The following is a 19,579-nucleotide window of genomic DNA, read 5'->3' as shown; positions in this document are numbered from 1 at the left end:
TCTGTAAGGATTGAGAAGGGATGAACTGAATTAGAGCATCATGGGAGACTTTTCTTGAGGGAAAATGGGGAAACAGGTTGGAAATATATGAATAAGCACCATGTTCATACTTTTCTGACTAGCTTAGTTTTAGATCTGTGTCTTTTACGGCAAGTCTTCAAGGAATAGTGACACTATTGTTCTGCTGAAGTTGATGCTTCATGTAGCTCATACCTTCTAAGCAATGAGAAGCTATACAACTCAATAGTTTATCTTAAATTGAAATTGTTTGTGTATATTTCTATACTCAAGGGTGTACAACCAGAAGTACTATTGGAGTGGTAATAGAAACAGTTGATAAAAGCCTATAAAATTGTTCATTTTTGGCCTACTAAGAACACCTTGCTTTTTAACTTGACAGGCAACAGCAGCAGTAGCAGCCGCGTCAGTTGCATCAAGAGATTTCAGTGGTGTTGGGGGATTAGGAGAACTCTTGGAAAGTTCTTCAGAAGCATCAAAGTTGAGCTCAAAAAGTGCTAAAGAAAGAAGAAACAGAAGGAAGAAAAGAAGACAGAAAGAAATGTCTGAGGCAGAGGACAAAGGAGATATTGATAAGTTCCCCAAGTCTGAGTCAGAAGACAGTATCAGAAGGAAAAGTTTCCGCTTCTCCGCAGAAGGAAGTCAACTGACATATGAAAAAAGATTCACATCTCCACACCAGGTACAGCATTCTTTTTTATTAAATCATGTATGTCTACTAAAAATTGGTTTTAACTGACTTCACAGCAGCTGACATATTGGAAGTTATGTAAAAGGAAAGTGAAGGAAAAAATAGTGGTGATACTGTTAACAGCATTACAGATTCAGCCGTTCTGTTAGCAATAGGATAAAAGTACATACCAAGAATAATTGTAAACTTAATTAAAACAGTTCTGAAAAATTATTTCTCAAGATGTATCTGGTAGATTAGAGAAAGAATCAAACTCTTTGAATAGTATTCATATATTTGCATTAATCAGCCACAGATTTTCTGTTCCACATCCATTTAAAAACTATAAAATATGAGGGGATATATAGCAGACCACATCGTCAAAAAAACTCCACATAGGCAATTCCATGCTACTATTAGTTTCTATTGTTTTCCTTAATTAGCTTCTTTAAATGGTAGATAATGAGAAAATAGCTTCAGTGGTCCACAGTAAAGACAAACGATACATGGATCTTTTGGGCTTATAAGAGTTTATTCATTCTATTCTTTTTCATTAGAAATTCATTATGCAAGATGGAGAATCATTGTAATCATAGAAGAAAATAGTGGCAGAAACACTTCACACTGTACTACATTTGCTGAAGCGAGGAATGCTTAGTTTTGGACAAAGCCTCAGTAATTATTCAAGCATATGGGATGATGCCTGATCTGAAAAAATACACAATTGTATTTTTAAGGAAGTGAAGTAATGTTTATTATAATTAAGAAGAATGGCCAGGTTGTTTTCTGGATAAGAAATAAGTAAAATGTAAGAAAAATAATTTAAAAAATCTATTCAACTCCTCTGAGTAATATTATAAAAGTGTATTTAACATCTAATAAAATGTACTGTAACTTTTGGGCCAAAACTGTTCCAAAAAATCTTTCATTAATTGAGTGGGCTTTGAATTAGGCTGATACAAAGGAGCTACAGTCCAAGATGTCATCTTAGACTGCACAGTCTTACCTCACTTAGATAAAGATCAATGTCTGTACGTCATAGATGTCATGAGCCCAATAGGGAAGAGTCACTGACAAAGTCTGAGCAGAAAAGAATTTCTGACTGCTAGTCCCATGCTTTAACTACTTGATGATAAGCCTCTCCACCATGTGGTCTAAATTCCGTGATGGTGTTTTATATTGTTTTGTGGTTGAAGAGACTGATTAAGGAACGTATTGTGTTAATTTTTAATTTTATTGTTGTTGTTGTAGGGAAAGAAAACTTAATACATCTATAGCACCTATACTAAGGGAGGGAGCACTCAAGACAAAGGGATTCCATTGATAATAAACTTTCTGTAGCTCTAGTAACATACAGTAAAACGTTGTTGCAGGAATTTGTTAATTCTCTGAAACTCAAAAAGCTTTCATTTTGTCAGTCATCATGAAGAACTGCAAAATTTCCGAAGAAACGTAAGAAACTTAGGAAAAGAAAGACATTTAAAATTACTTTTGATAATATTAAAATTAACTGTGAATTCATATTTCAGAATAAATAATTAAAATTCATTAAAATCAAGGGAAAAAATAATGTACATGTCTTAAATTTGAAAGAAAGGAAAGAAAGGGTGCAATAGACAATAGACAGTTCATCTTGAGATGTTGTGGATTACACAGCAGGAAGGAAATAAGTGATCACCTGAAATAATTTTTCTAATAGTTTCAAGTTTTAAAATACAGAGAGACTTGCACCAAGCTACCTGAGGATAATTTATTAATTAAAGACTGACTTGGTAATTGTTTTTGCAGTTGTAAAAATGCTTTAGGGCATACATGGTCTGTATATAAACGAAATAAAACTGAACTGCCACAAGAGTGGAAGAATTCTGGGCAGTAGAACTGGTAAAGGAAGAATTGTTTTGTCTTCTCATCCATTCTGTTAGCTCTCTGGAGAAACGAGGTGTTAGGGCATAAAACAACACAGTAGAATGGTAAGGGGAGATAATCTGCCCATAGAGTTTTTGTCCTTTGACACAGTATTCCATGTGCAATTGAATGATGCAGCCTGCGAAAAAAGCAAAGTTTTCCTTTCAGACCTTAGATTCGAGAAGCATGTAGGCACATACACTTCTGCCTCTACATGTGTTAGAATTGAAGAGATTTTGGCTAATATCTTTTTGTTTCCGTCCAGCAGGGATTTGCAGAGAAGGCATTACTCCTCCCAAATCCCTGAGGGGACTGATCTATTTAGTTGTGCTCAAAGCATGATAACATATACTGGAAAGATGGGATTACAAACAAAACATAGCAGCCATGGAAACCTTTAAAAAAACACAAGGGTAGCAGTAGTACTCAGATGGAGTCTAGTGAGCAAGAGATTTTTTTCAAGGACTGTAGGTTTACCCAATATATTTGCAAAGAAACACACAAGGGATTCAGTAATTATTTTACCACTTTGTCAGAATTCAGTGTCATGCTTCATAGCAGTTAGAGGGGTTTTTTTTGGATAAAATTATCTTTCAGCATAAGCAAAACAGCACTTTTTCTCCAGTCAAGTTTACATAAGTGGGTTAGGAAAACCATTTGGTGGATACTGTTCAAGTAACTCAGCCTGAGGCTGACAGACAGCATAGAAAATTTCAGCCCAAATTATTAAAATTTGGTATAGCTGTAAGAGCATGAAAAATAAATCTCATAATGGTAAACACCTGCCAGCCTTTGTAACAGGCAATTGTACCAGTTTAGCACATGTATTATGTGTGTGTATGTATAAATCTGAATATGTATATACAGATATATATATATATGGGTTGATATGTATATACAGATATATACAGATATATACATATAGATTGATATATGTATAAAGTATTTTATTTTCACAGATTTAATATAGGCTTGTGTATTATAGCACAGTTTTAACTTTCACTTTAACTAGTCTGGGTTAAAAACCCCTCCTATTACCTGTGAGTGCTTTCTACCTGCAAGACTAGTGAAAAACTGAGAATCATCCCAAACAAAATGTGCAAAGATGCAAAGATTTATACTAATGCAGAATTGCAGAAAGCTTAATGCAAGGTTTCTTTTTTCCACAATTAGTACTCATTTTATTTATTCATGAATGCTGTTAATAAAATATGTAGCAAGGGAGAAGAACACTCCGTTAACCAGCTTCTACTGTAATTAAAAGATGAATTACCAAAGGCCACTGATTTATATTTCTCATTTGTAAGAGGATATCTTTAGGTAACTGTGTCCTTGGTGAATGCTTGCTTTGAGCTGCCTGATGGCCAGGTGGTACCTTCTTTTAGGTGTGCAGTGTGCTATAGCCTCCAGAGTGCTATACCCAAGAGTGCTATTAGTCATATTCGCACTGTACCTCCAGAGTTACTCTGAGCTGTTGCCTCTGTCCTCTAGCTTTAGAGTACTGTGTATGTTGTTCTCACATTATCGAGCCTATTGTGAAGAAGGCAGACAACTTCTTTACATCAACTTAAACTAAATTTTATCCCAAACTTAAGAATACTTTTAGCTCTGGCAAATAGAATAGAAAACAACAATTGGTGAGCATTATCAGTTGTTATCCCTAGGAATCCTGAGGGTGAAGAAAGGGAGAAAAGTAAAACATTTTTACCTCCTGTCCTCTAGTAGAAGAAAGAATAAAAGACAAATACGTGCAATATGTGCAAAACCTTGATACTGATGTTGAGAACTGTCTCCAGCACAGTCATGGGTCCATATCTATTCAGCCTGTGTTCTTTGCTTAAAACCATCAGCCTTACTTACATCTTCTGCACAACTTTCCCTCCATCCTGCTACATTAACTTTAAAAGAATTTTGCCCTTCTACTTCAGATCCCCTAATGAGCCTACTCTCCTAAAAGACACACTGATGCTATTGAAGCGAAAAAGTGACTATCCTTCCTCTAGCACTGTAACTATTCTTTGAAAAGTGAAGAAATTGTAAATTCGGTTCTAATTCTGGGGTTTTTGTTTGTTTGTTTTAAATCTTTTACAGTCTTTACTGAGCATTCGTGGTTCCCTGTTCTCACCAAGGCGCAACAGCAAAACAAGCATTTTTAGTTTCAGAGGTAGAGCAAAGGATGTAGGATCTGAAAATGACTTTGCTGATGATGAGCACAGCACTCTTGAAGACAATGAGAGCAGAAGAGATTCTCTTTTTGTTCCAAATCGACACGGGGAACGACGCAACAGTAACATTAGTCAGGCAAGTGTGTCATCTAGAATGATACCAGCTCTTCCAGTAAATGGCAAGATGCACAGCACTGTGGATTGTAATGGTGTAGTTTCCTTGGTTGGAGGACCTTCAACTCTAACTTCACCTACTGGCCAGCTTATACCAGAGGTAACTATAAGTAAACCAGTCTTTGATATAATTTGGTTCAGACATGGAATTGTTTTTACTGCTCACACCTCTGTTTTTCTTAGCATTTCTTAGACACGTGAGAAATAACTGTCAATAGTTTCTAAATAACAGAAAAGAAGTCCTCAACCTCCTATGTCTGAACCTCAGTAAAGTAATATAATGTAATATAATATTATATGATACTATATGGATATTATAATATTATATATTAATATATTAATATATATAATATTGATATTATATATTAATATTATATATTTTGGATATTATAATATCCATATAATATTGATATATCCATATAATATCCATATGGATATTATAATATCCATATAATTAAGATATTTATGGATTTGCACATAGATAAAAACATAAACTCAATTTGACAATTTGTATATAGTTTCACCTTTTGAGAGACATTTGATATATTAATAACAATAAAATTTGGAAATACATATAGGAAAACATCTGAAACATTAAGCAGAATGCAGTTACTAGTCCTATGATAGCTAGAAGAAACACTCCATACTGTCTTTATCCTGAAGAAATTTTTCTCAAAACTTTCATGAGAAAAATACAACCAATTCTTCTGTACATTTGCAATTATATTACATGTCAGTCTCAATTTCAGACTTCTAAGGTGAGCTGTTATTTAGACTTTCAGAAAAGCAAGTTTTCTTACATAGTATTTTAATACGAGTATGATATTTTTGCTGCTGTAATAGCACTGTATGTAACCTAAAAAATATTTTCATTATAAATAAGTCTTGAAATTTTATTACTACTATTACACGTTTTTATTTTGTCTCCTATCATGATATAGGTCTTCATACCAGAAATTCAATCAGATTACCTCAGAGGTTATGAATGTATGGTTCAATTTCACATTCACTTGAAACAAGATATAGCCATTTAACTCAAGAGTCTTCTCTAAAAAAATAGCACTAGTGAATGCTCAAAAATGGCTTTTCATCTTCACACTAAGATAGCCTTGAAATCCTTTATGAATTCTGCAGGCTTTTTTATTCTTTTTCTAGGTAGGGACAGAATAATGAGAAAAAGAGTGAGTGCTTTCCATGAATCACAGTATCAGTGGTATAGCAGAAACTTTTTAATCTCACTCCTCTGTTTAGATTCCTAGGTCACGCTCCAGAAGAAAATCAAAGCAACTGGAAGGACACCTACATGCTATAGGCTAGTGAAACGTTAGGAATATTTAAATCAGAACTGGGCATTATTGCTTCAAAAAGATAATTAGAAACCATAAAAAAACAGAGAGGACTTGCATATTCAAGATTATATCACAAACCCTGTATGAGCATTTCAGTGGGTGAGAATTAGGTAGAAGAAATATTAAATAAGATATAATTTTTTTTCTCAGATAAAATTTTCCAACCACACTTAGCAGGTTAAGAATGCAGTACATAGTATTAGAGAGATAATTAATTAATGGAATTATACTCATGTTTCTTGTATCAAAGTTACTTTCTTAAAGAATAATTCACTTCTTTTTGTACTTGCACTTTAGCTTGACTAGCTGCTGGAAATTAAGGTGACAGGTTTCAACATTGATCATTTTTTTCTTGAAAGAATAATAATAATCACTAGCAAAAAGATGCCTAGCAAAAAGTGTGTTCACTCGGTCATTGAAATGAGAACAACCTTTGGTCCTATATTGTCTTGACATTGTATCCCTGGATTTATTATGTATGAAATTCCCACTGAGTTCCTCAATAAAGAATGGAGAAATTCCTGCAGGAACAGAAACCCTCAGTGTGTAAGAAAAGTCGAGTATGCCGCACAAAGCTTATCTTGAATATCACTATAATACTTACACAGTAAATATTGTTAATTGGCTGTTGAAAATAATGGTTTAATTCATCAGTATTTCATTTACAGGGCACCACTACGGAAACAGAAATAAGAAAAAGAAGACTGAGTTCTTATCAAATTTCCATGGAAATGCTGGAAGATTCTGCTGCAAGACAAAGAGCAATGAGTATAGCCAGCATACTTACAAATACAATGGAAGGTATTTGATACGTTTTACCTGGCAGTTCAGTGAACTTCAGCTACCTACCTGTACAGAGCAATTATTTACATAAGCTCCTATATAAATGTAAAACAGGACATGTGAAATCTCTGAACATGAGATACAAAAGGCTTTTGAGTATTCCTAAATTCATTTACACATTCTCAATGCTTAGTCATTTATTTTTCATGACACGTACCAAAATTTTACTCGAGTGGACTAACAGACAATGTAGTCATATCTAGGGGATTGTCAGAGCCCAAACTCTTGTTATGTGCTTAATACAGAAACTTTCTATCTTCTGAAGCTGTAAAAATGATACCTCACCCCACTGATGATGGAACCACATAGCTTTTAATATAAAAAATTAAGAAATCTGCTGTAAGCAAGTCAACTAAGCTAAACTAAATGTCTATGCTCTCCTTACTGTAATAGGAAAGAGTTGGATACTTTTCTCTCCTTAGACAGATGTTTGAGATAATTCACTCTTATAATTTCACTGACCTCTAGTTGTAGAGGAGCTGAAATAAATTTGATACTTTACTTCAAAATCACAGATCTGCAGAATCACAAAATGGTCAGGGTTGGAAGAGACCTCTAGAGATCATCTAGTCCAACCCCCTGCTAAAGCAGGTTAACTCGGATCAGGTTGCACATCCATATGGGTTCGAAAATCTCCAGAGAAGTGGAACTTCTGTGTTCCAGCTTGTGCCTGTTACTCCTTGTCCTGTCACTTGGCAGTACAGAACAAAGGCTGGCCCCATCCTCTTTGACACCTGTGCTTTAGGTACTTGTAAGCAGTGATTAAGTCCCTTCTCAGTCTTCTCTAGGCTAAATAGCCCGAGGTCTTTCAGCCTTTCCTCATGAGAGAGATGGCAAAGAAATTTTGCCGTGTAAGATGGCAAAACACAGGTGAGAGAAATCTCATGCTAGTATGAGCTGATTATTTGAATGATTTCTTTACATATTTTAAACAACTTCCAGAGGACATAACTGGAATTTTTTTCTGTTTTTTTTTTTTTTTTAGAGCTTGAAGAATCCAGGCAGAAGTGCCCACCGTGCTGGTACAGATTTGCAAATACTTTCTTGATCTGGGATTGCTGGAGTCCGTGGTTAAAAGTAAAACACATTGTCAATTTAGTTGTGATGGATCCATTTGTTGATCTTGCTATAACAATTTGCATTGTTTTAAACACCTTGTTTATGGCCATGGAACATTACCCAATGACAGAACAGTTTAGCAGTGTCCTTTCTGTGGGGAACCTGGTAAGTGGTTAGTTATGCACTACTTTGTGTAAAAGTATTCTTTTCTACAAGAACAGATGTATAAATGCATTGCATTGGCATTAAATTTAATCCAGGTTAGTTTTTATAGTTGGTTTAGAAACTGATTTTCATAGATAAAGTGATTTTTGCCAGAGCTTTTAACTATCATGAATCTTTTTTGTAATTATTATAATGAAATAAGAGTATGTGTGGAAGTGGAGTCTTCACTGGACTGTTGGATTTCTTAATGTATACCTTGTAATTTTTCTGCAAAATATGAAGGTAAATTATCTGGTTTTTAACATGGTACTGATATTCCAGTACAGAAAATATTTTTCTTCTATAAAATTGATGAAATATTCTGATATGAAAATTTCTCTTTGAATTTTTTCAGTTATACTGTAGCAGAAGTGTGTTTACAAGAAAGGCATATTTATTGTTAGCAGTAAGCCCTTGACACTTTAGGCAACTAGAAAATACTTAATAAACTAGAAGATTATTATTTATTGTCTAATAAAATGCACCTTGTATCTAAGTTTATTAATGATGCCTTTCCCAATTTTAATCTGATGCACAGATACAGGATTACTACTAATTCTTGTTCTGAGTGGATACCTAAATTTGGCAAACACAGAAATGTTCTTGTCTGTTTATTTCCATTTGCTTCTAATGCTCAGGAGGCAGAAGACTGAACCTTGCAAGTGTTTTTTTCAGAAGAAGATTAACACTTTTTAAATTTTTTCCCAGCTCACATAACTGCCTATTGGTAGTTACACCAATAGGTTACACAGAATCCACAGGTCTGGATTCTGGAGTCACATAGCATACAGTCCTGAAAATCAAAACCAACCAGGTGTTCTGAACTAATCACTCAAAAAGATTAGTTTTGAAAAGTCTGGTAATATTTAAATGGAGCAGTAATAGATTTCTCAGAGTATGTTTTAGTCTGAACATTTTCCTTATATGTACCGGTAGTACATCTTTCTATGGCTTTTTTGAAAAATAGAACTACAATTGAACTTATTATCTTTGTGTTCCTCTGCGCATTACAGTTACCTTTCTTCTGGACAAAAATCTAATTGCTGGCATGGTTTTATATTCATTGCAGATTGCAGAATATTGTATTTTAAAATGTTGATTTGTCATATTGTTAGAATTATTTTCCCTAACCATTTATACGTAAAAGGTCTTCCGCCTTTTCTCATCTCATATTTACTTTCTTTTTATTTTAGTCTAAGGCAGCAACGATCATATTTTTAACTACTTTTCTAACAATCCAGTACCCTTAATTAGGACTATGTACATGCAGTGAATGTTATTCCTGCTGGTTTCAATTAAATTCCCTGTTCCTCACTGTATTAATCTATTAACCTTAATTTTGTGATTTCAATTTGAAATATGTTAATTTACTCTTTGCTTGTGATATCACAGTCTGAGGAGAAATTAAATATAACAAATATGACTCTGCCTTTTCTGAGGCATTTTAATGAGAAGAATAGTTCTAAAATCACAGAATCACAGAATGGTGGGATTTGGAAGGGATCTCTAGAAATCTAGTCCAGCACCACTGCTAAAGCAGGTTCACCTAGATCAGGTCACAGAGGAATGTGTCCAGGTGGGTTTTTATAATCTCCAGAGAAGGAGATTCCATACCCTATCTGGGCAGCCTGTGCCAGGGCTCCATCACCCTCACAGTAAAGAAGTCTTTCCTTATATTTAAATAGAACTTTTTGTGTTCCAGCATTTAATCCATTACCCCTTGTGCTATCACTGGACGTTACAGAAAAAAGTATTGCCTAATCCTCTTGACATACACCTTACAAATACTTATAAGTATCAATGAGGTGTCCTCTTAGTCTCTTCTTCAACTTGAACAGTCCCAGTTACCACAGCCTTTCCTCATAAGAAAGATGCTCCAGTCCCCTAATCATCTTGGTGGCCCTGCCCTGGACTCTCTCCAGAAGGTCTCTATCCCTCTGGAGCTGGGGAGCCAAGAACTGGACACAGGACTCCAGATAAGACCTCATCAGGGCAGAGTAAAGGGGGAGCAGAACTTCCCTCGACCTGCTGGTCGCACTCTTCTTGATGCATGCCAGGATGCCATTGGCCTTCTTGGCCACAAGGGCACATTGCTGGCTCATGTTTAGTTTATTATCAACCAGGACTCCCAGGTCTCTCTCTGCAGAGCTGCTCTCTAGCAGGTCATCCCCAGACTGTGCTGGTGCATGGGGTTGTTCCTTCCCAGATGCAGGACTTTGCATTTGCCCTTGTTGAACCTCATGACGTTCCTCTCTGCACAACTCTCAAGCTGGTTGAGATCCCGCTGAATGGCAGCACAGCCTTCTGGGGAATCAGACAGTCCTCCCAATTTGGTGTCATCAGCCAACTTGCTGAGGGTACACTGTCAACATCTGAAGACTTTGAGTAAGAATGACCCCAGAATCAACCTCACTGGCCACAGGCCTCCAACTTGACTCAGCTTCATTGATCACCACCCTCTGGGTTCTGTCATTCAGCCAGCTCTTGATCCACCTCACTGTCCACTCATTCAATCCACACTGCCTGAGCTTTCTGATGTGGCTGTTATGGGAGCCAGTGTCAAAAGCCTTGCTGAAGTCAAGGTAGATGACATCCACTGCTCTCCCCTCATCTAGTCAGCCTGTTGTACTCTCATAGAAGAATTCACTTTCATAATGCTAAAATTTATTCAGGATTCAGAAATCCTAAGTAATTATGAGAAAATTATGAAAAACTATGAGTTTATTTCTGTTAAAATATATTTTTGTGTTTTGGAGGATGCAGTTATTCTCAAGAAAAAGTAGTTTTTGGATGGAACAGGTTATTTTGTGAAGGAAATATTTTCAAATTGAATGTTTTTAATTACGTTTTTCCCAATTATTTTTACACATTTAACAATTTTGTCAAGAATAATGTCCTTTGTTGCATTCTCTACACTACACATAGCAATATTTGTTACATTCTTCTGATTATATGGTAACATCTCTCATATATCAATTTAATAATGTAGCGTCTTGCTGTATTTCTAGTTTCTCAAAAATGTGTACTTTTCCAAATATTAATATTTACAGTTCAACAACAGTGACTGTTTCCACAGCTTTATATCCATCTCCTTATCTTCTTGTATTAAAAGGTAATCATAACTAATAGTTTTATAGCATTGTAAAAAGTCAACTTGGCTTCCATAAAACTTACTGTAGGAGGACTTAGAAGAAGTTGTGTAAAGAACTATCGTAAGGCAGTGGCAGAGTATATTGGTGTGCTTTAGGAGACTTTTGGATCATCTAGGATGAGCATTGTGCAGAACATTCATATGTTTTATGTTTTTAGTGGCTTACATTATACTCCAAAACTTTATTATGCTGCACAAATCTGCACTGATCACTATTCTTTACAAGAAAGTGTTGAGTTAAATTCTGGACTTTAAAACACAAAAGAGTGCTCATAATTTCCCATTTGGCACTTCTGGATATTTCAAAGAACATTATCACCGCAAAGTTCTCCCTGAAAGGAAATAGCTATCAAACACAATAGTAGCTGTGCTTGAAACCTCTGTATCCTTACCAAAAGCCCAGTGCAAGAAACTCCAACTTCCCATCTTTTCCAGCCGTATCTTAACTCTGATGCAATAGACAGACCTTAGAGAGGTCCTTAGAGAGTCTGACCTTACAGTCTTTCTGCTAACACTTCTGTTTAGACTGCGAGCAAGGAAAAAGATTCCTGACAAGTCTTCTTTTGCTTTATTTGGACTAACCTAAGAAACAGGATTGAAAATGCAACATCTGCAGGATGGACAGACCAGCATAAATCAGTCAAATACAAACTAGAGATGAGCTGCTGACTAGTGAATGGCTTTCTCTAGGTTTGTCAAACCTCTGACCTTCTGTATTTGTCCTGATTTAGTAATTTATTATTAATTACCCACCTTCAGTGTTTAGAAATACTTAGATGCCATTTGGAGAGAGCAATTGGCTGGTTTTTATAGTAACAGGTACAAGTAACAGGTATGAAAACTCAAGTTGGATTAGAAAAATTCACTCAGGTGTATAAATTTTACATAACAACAAATTAATTATATTTTGTTTTAGGTATTCACAGGGATATTTACAGCAGAAATGGTACTAAAGATAATTGCCATGGACCCTTATTATTATTTCCAAGAAGGCTGGAATATTTTTGATGGCATTATAGTTAGCCTTAGCTTAATGGAGCTTGGTCTTGCAAATGTTGAAGGATTATCTGTTCTTCGGTCATTCCGATTGGTAAGTACCTTGATAATTAAATATTTGCATGTAATCATCTCAAAAGATATACTTCAATGGCTCACACTGTTTTTCATATATGACTAGTTTGTAAGCCATATTTGATAAATACAAGTTTAAGATGTTTGCAGATCATATCCTCCGATATCTCTTGCTATCACATTATCCTATTGAGGTACTATCCTATTAATATCCTTTGCCATCATAAGACTAACTGCCACCTTTTGAGAAATTTATAAATCTTCATTATAAAGATATCATTAAGATTTATCAAAGCTGAATATCTGTAAAAACATACATACTGCCCTCAGCATAAAGAATTGTAAACATTGTGTTACTCATAAAACCCCTACATAGATCTTCTGTTCACAGCATTTATTTTAATGGGCACTGAGAACAAATATTTTGCAAATTTATTACATGTAACAAAGAGTCATAACACTCTGACTTGAGGATAATACTTAAATTGAAATATTATTAAGCTTCTATTAGAAATGTCTTTTTATAGCAATTTATATTGTCATACATGATTGTACCCAAACTAATTTATAGTTATGTTTCCTGGAGACACAAGATTTAGGATTTAAAAATCTATATTACTAGTAGTTATCACAATATTTGAAAATCATGGTTATTTCCTAACACACAGAACAGGAAGTAGTAACTTAGTTTATTAGCACTAGTTGTAATGGTACTTAACTTCACATACCACATAGTTTTTATGATTTGAATGGACATCACATTATGATCTTCAAATTGTTGCTTCAAAAATTGTTCTCTGACTAACTCTGGAGGACCTAATGTGGTGCTGAGGGAACTTTTGAACCAACCAGCAAAGAGGGTTTAATGAAGGTGATGAAAAGCGTAATTTTGTAAGTGTATGTTTAAGAATATTTAGCATTAAAATATTTAAATATCAAATGTGGTACAAACACTTTTTTTCCACTAAGATGAAAAAACACAGTTTAGACAAATTCTCCATGCTCCCTGCTTCCTATTGAATTGGATGTTCTTAGTGAAGAACAAATGAATCTACAGAAGCTGATATACTATGCTAACCAACTTGGAACTAGCTTCTATGTTATAACTAACACTTCTGATTCATTTGCATTTTTGTTTTTCAGCTCCGAGTTTTTAAGTTAGCAAAATCTTGGCCAACTCTAAATATGCTGATTAAGATTATTGGCAATTCCGTGGGGGCTCTGGGGAATCTGACTCTGGTGCTGGCCATCATTGTGTTCATTTTTGCTGTGGTTGGGATGCAGCTGTTTGGGAAGAGCTACAAGGAATGTGTCTGCAAGATCTCCAGTGACTGTGTGCTTCCACGCTGGCACATGCACGACTTTTTTCACTCTTTCCTGATTGTATTCCGAGTGCTGTGTGGAGAATGGATAGAAACGATGTGGGACTGCATGGAGGTTGCAGGCCAAACCATGTGCCTTATTGTATTCATGCTGGTCATGGTGATTGGAAACCTAGTGGTACGTGATGAAAATTTGCAGAATTAAATTTCATAGAGAGCACAAATGAGAACCCTAACGCATTTAAGAATGGGGATGTTTGTTTACAACATTTTGCCATATTTACAACATGATGCCGGGTGGTATATCAGACTGAAAGTATGAAATTGTTAATTGTTTATTAGCTTTAGTGGAATCTACAGTTTATAGGAGATTATGATGTTTGAATATTGAGACAATTTATGACAGCTCTCAGGCCATACCTTCTGATGAAGGATGTTAATTTTATTTTAAATTTCTATGTAAGAGCAAACAAACGTTTCATTTTTTACCAAGTGAAAAAGGAAAAAAAAGTAATTACAAATAAGATAATAGTATATAAATAATAGAGATTCAAATGTAAAATTAATTTTTAAAATATTCATTTTATGGCAAGCTTTATAGAATATGAGGTGAGCCCAGAATTAAAAGAAAATCAGTGTCATCTTACAAATACAAGTTAGAAAGTATAAGTAGGTTATTATAGCATTAACTGATAGAAGTTTCTAAGGTACCTGCATCACAGAAACCCATCTAGTTTTACCAATCATGTTTATTTAATTCTACTTAAATTCCAAGTAGATAAAGAGATTTAGACAGAAACCTTTCAAACTTTTGGTGAATACGTATAGCTAGATTTTTTTGTGAATTTAAAAAAAAATGGAGTCTGAGCAACCAATCTGATTCAAACAAAGATCAAAAGTTTAAAATACTTAACTATGAGCTTGTCTGTTTTTACTTTCTCAGAGAATACGGATCAAAACAAGTAAGGAGATCTTTTGTAATTTAAAGTACTGTATGGTTGCCTAAAATTAGTGAACATTGGCTTTGAAAACAATTGAATGTATCCTAAGAAATACTAATTTCTTATATGTATGTATTTACTATACAGCTGTATTTTCTCATCTTCTAGGTATTGAACCTATTTCTGGCCTTGCTGCTGAGCTCATTTAGTTCAGACAACCTTGCTGCTACAGATGATGATAATGAAATGAACAATCTACAAATTGCTGTGGCAAGGATACAGAAGGGAATAGATTATGTTAAAAAAAAGATACGGGAATTCATCCAAAAAGCCTTTGTTAGAAAGCAAAAAGCTTTAGAGGAAATCAAAGCACTTGAAGAGCTAAATAACAAGAAAGACAGCTGCATTTCCAATCATACTGCTGTTGAAATAAGCAAAGATCTGAATTGTCTTAAAGACGGGAATGGAACGACCAGTGGTGTAGGCACGGGTAGCAGTGTGGAAAAATATGTTATTGATGAAAATGATTATATGTCGTTCATAAACAACCCAGGCCTCACTGTGACAGTGCCAATTGCAGTTGGAGAATCAGATTTTGAAAATTTAAACACAGAAGAATTTAGCAGTGAATCTGATATGGAAGAAAGCAAACAGGTAGGATTTTTCGTTTCTTAACAATTAAATTGTAATCATGTATTTACATATTTCTCAATTATGTATTTAGAATTGTTTAAAAAACTGTCTTATCCCATGTGAATAAACTTTACATTTTATAGTCTATGTAATTGTAATTCAAGAAAAATTACAGTACACTAGAGATCTTTAGAGTTTGTATTTTTAGTGTTTAGGAGATGTATCATTTTAAATAGGATTATTTCTTCCTGAATTTTATGAGGTTTTAGGACTTGTGCACATTTCATAAAGCATTCTTTCTGTACCTATAATGTGATTAGGATTTATGGAATAAGAGCATTGTAGAAGGCTAAGGCACTATCAAGAGTATACAGCTTTGCATACCTCAAAAATACAGGTGGAGAAAAAATGGTTTTTTCTATATTTAGAGTGGTTCTGAACATGAAACCTGAGACATCATAAATCAGTGATGTATTCTAGATTACAAAAAAAGTTTTGTGGGTAAAATTCCTACAGATTTGGGGTTTAGTGACTATGGCTTACTGAATTGAAGCAGTCCAGGTGCCAATCAATGTAATGGTAAAGCGATACCTCAGACTGTCGTGGAGAGTAGAATAATCTTGTAATATAGATGCATTTGGAAACAGTTTACTTGAAAGCTTGATGCTGTTATTATTGTGAAAAGATACAGAAGTTGGCCTAAAAAATAGAAGCCACGTGATTCAAAATAGAAGTGGCTCAAATAGCAGAAGTGATCATGAACAGGTGATAATGATATTCAAAGAAAACTTTGTATGAAGTAATGATCAATAACAAGCTAATAAATATAGCAGAATATAATTCTATCCAATGCCACTAGAAATGTAAGAACTGTTAGGTTTAAGGGATCAGGAACCATGGATTAAATAAGTTTTCAATTAGATTAACTATGACGTTGTGTGATAATTTATTAATATCAAAGGGTTTCTTTACTGTAAAGAGAGCTCTTATCTAAGGAAGCCCCACATTCAGGACAGTATCATAGCTGTATCACTGCCGTATTTGCAAATAACATTGTATGTCTGAGGAATAACAAACTATACCACATAACATTAATGGCTAGCCATGATCCAGTTAGAGTCAAGGATTTTTGCTAAAGAATATAAAGGAACATAGATTGTGTGTTTATTTGTAACTGCAAAGGTTACTCTGCATAACAATTGTAAGATTACGAGCAAGATGTTCTATCATCTGAGTTGCTCAGTTATGAGATAAACATTTTCAATGCAGATATATAAGACAATATGGCAGTAGTGCTTATCCTAGACAAGTTAAGAAAATAAGAGATATAGAAAGTATAAGGTAATATCATTTGTGAGATCAACTAGTATGAAAGAAACACTTAAAGAGTGACTCTGGATGTGAAAGTTCAGTGTTTTTCACCTAAGCTTATCTGATAAAAGTTAATTGCATTTTTCAATGAACCTTTAGCAAAGTCTTCTAAATATTTTCATAAATTCTAATGTTCTTTAAAATGACATTTTACTATAAATTTTCTGCTTTCCTTGTGGTTAGTTTTGATAAATAATGATGAGTGCCTTCTTAGTAACTTTATTTTATGAATTACCATGCCTAAACATTTCCTGAATATCTTGCAATTTTTAAAAGTTTGTGCTAGGAAATTGGGAACCTATAAGCTGTGTGGATGCTTAATGTGTGGTTACATGACATGTTAGCCTCAGCAGCAGAGCTGGCTTGGCAAGTCCCCATACACAGCTGGTTCCTGAACCCCTGGCAGTCTTTACCACTTTCTCTGCTACAGTGCTTGGTGGGTCCATACTATAAGGCATGTCACTGACGGGACATAAGTTAAATAGCATCATCTCATTAGGTATTATTTGTTTATTTCTTTGAGATAGATCAAAGGGTTCAGTTTTACAGTGTACTAACATATATTCTATCAGACCAGCTGAGGCCAAAGCAAAATGCAATGCAAAGGCAGAAACTCCTCTGCTTTCTAAATGAATGTACGATGTAAGTACACCATGACCCAAGAAAATGGAGTAAAAGCCCTTGCTGTGCTAAGAGGTTCTGGTTGGTACCAATTTCAAGGTGACTTTCACAAGTCAATTGCTCTGTTCATTCCCATCTTTACTTGGTTCACATGGTTTTTTTTTCTCATAAGGCCATCCTGAAGTTTCAAGACTATAAGAAATCAGAAGGGATTTTTCCTTTTTTTTATGGACTTCAGGAGTATCTATATATCTTTAGGAAGAGAAAACAAATCCAAAAGTATAAGCAATTTGAAAATGAAAATTTCATGTGACAGTGGGAAATCTGCCAGTAAATGATGGACAGTGTTTATATTGGGAATTTGTGGAGAAATTTATGGGGACAGGAGAAGTTTAGGCCTTCTGTAGAGCCTCAAGGTTTCCATGGAATGTAATAATCATTACCATTGTGAAGCTGGAGCAACAGTGCTTCCTTTGAGTTCTGCTCACACACAACTGTTTAGCATTTAACTGACGCATATTCATACAGTGCAAGTGTGCATACTGTGAACAGTATCAAGACAGAAATTTCTTACCAGTGCCTTGAAAATTGTGACTTCTATATTGATGGCAGTTTCTGTTCTGGATTCCTTATTCCATTCCTTCTGGATGGTTTTTAGGAAAAGGAAAAAGTATATTTTTTTATTGTGTGTATAAAAATCCACCTGCTTTGGTAATATATGAACAGAAGTTCTGATGTGTGATGGAAATCTGTGAAGACTCCAAATTTTCTCCTACCAAGTCAACAGTACTGATGAATCTTTTGATGCCTTCTGATTGTCTTTTGAGGAAGAGAAATGAGTATACTTGTGCAGCACTTAAGTCACACCTCTAGAACAGTACATCTGTTCAACAACAGTACAACTGAGACAACATTCCAGCTAGGAGAAGGCCTGGTCTGCAAAAGGAGGGGTAAGAGATGGGACAAAACTTCCCCTGCCTGAACTCTGGCAATACTTAGCACTTAAAATATCCTCAGGAGGTATCCCCTTTAATAACTCTTAACAGAGTTGTGGGAATCTAGATCTGCACAGGAACTGTAGAATGAACCATTTTTTCCTGGTGTCTTACTGACATTAAGAGCAGAATGATTGTTTAGAGTCTGAGAGCAATAACAGGTCATGCAAGACTGTTGTCCCTGAGTAATATGATAAGAGCAGGTAATTACTGTAGAAATTGTAACTGTCAGTAATTGTACTTTTTCCTATTTTTGTTATCAGATATACTATGGTGCAAAGTAACTCTCAGTAACTCTAGCTGCCAAGTTCTCTTTTGGAAGGCTAGTTCCTTTTTTTTCTTTTTCTTCTTTCTTCTTTTCTTTCATAAAAACACTTTAGAATAAATTTGCTACTCTAGTAGAGTCTCAAATCTGCCAGAATCTATTCTGAAACCTGTTTGCAAGTTGCAGACATAAACAAGGTCTTTCTAATACGTATCACTAGAAATTTAGAGTAATGGTTGACTGAATGTACATGAAAGTGAACATTTCATTGATACTTTGAAGGAGGATTTTTTTAATATCTGCTATCAGAAAAATTAGGTGTCATACCCAGTGAAATAACCATAAAAATAACAGATTTCTGCTCTGAAAATAAGACACTTGAGAGAATTTACTTTGAAGTTAATAGGAAGATTATAAGTAATTAAAGAGGATGATGTCTTTTTTAAAGTTAACCTTGTGAATGCTGTTTTGGTTATAAAATATGCCTGCTAATCAGTGAAAGGAATGGACTGTGTTAATCTTACCAAATATAAGACTCCTAACTATTGTATTTCTTGGTATCACTTTAAAACTGCTCATTATAGCTGAATAACAACTTTATGAATAAAGTTTTGGATTTCAACATGGAAAAGTAATTTGAAAAGTATCTTCAGTTATTGAAATTTTATTTCACAACTAAAGAAATAAATATACCTACAGGCCTCTATCATTCAGAATTCCAAAAGCCTTTTGATCTACAGTGTATGTAAAGTAAGTACAAATTCAGGTTGGGGAAGTAAAGCTGCTCAATTAACTTCTGAAATAATAAGAGAAGGTTTTGAT

The 19,579-nt window shown here is 34.6% G+C and overlaps 1 protein-coding gene across 14 annotated transcripts in view; it reads left to right on the top strand.

The window, feature by feature from the left end:
• The window catches only part of LOC104561577 (sodium channel protein type 2 subunit alpha), a 58,618-nt gene that overhangs the window by 12,471 nt on the left and 26,568 nt on the right, over positions 1-19,579 (top strand). For 7 of the 14 annotated variants that reach the window (XM_062004927.1, XM_062004934.1, XM_062004925.1 and 4 more), the window contains exons 10-16: positions 401-700; positions 4,685-5,032; positions 6,950-7,082; positions 8,110-8,348; positions 12,455-12,628; positions 13,753-14,109; positions 15,041-15,526. In XM_062004927.1, coding sequence (XP_061860911.1) covers positions 401-700; positions 4,685-5,032; positions 6,950-7,082; positions 8,110-8,348; positions 12,455-12,628; positions 13,753-14,109; positions 15,041-15,526 — 2,037 coding nt within the window. Of the gene's footprint in view, positions 1-400; positions 701-4,684; positions 5,084-6,949; positions 7,083-8,109; positions 8,349-12,454; positions 12,629-13,752; positions 14,110-15,040; positions 15,527-19,579 lie in introns of all 14 variants that reach the window. The other 7 variants (XM_062004936.1, XM_062004937.1, XM_062004932.1 and 4 more) reach the window with 6 other exon arrangements.

Source organism: Colius striatus, chromosome 11 (assembly GCF_028858725.1).
Source record: "Colius striatus isolate bColStr4 chromosome 11, bColStr4.1.hap1, whole genome shotgun sequence".
Classification (NCBI taxonomy): Eukaryota; Metazoa; Chordata; class Aves; order Coliiformes; family Coliidae; genus Colius; species Colius striatus.
This window is presented reverse-complemented; position numbering and strand designations above follow the sequence as displayed.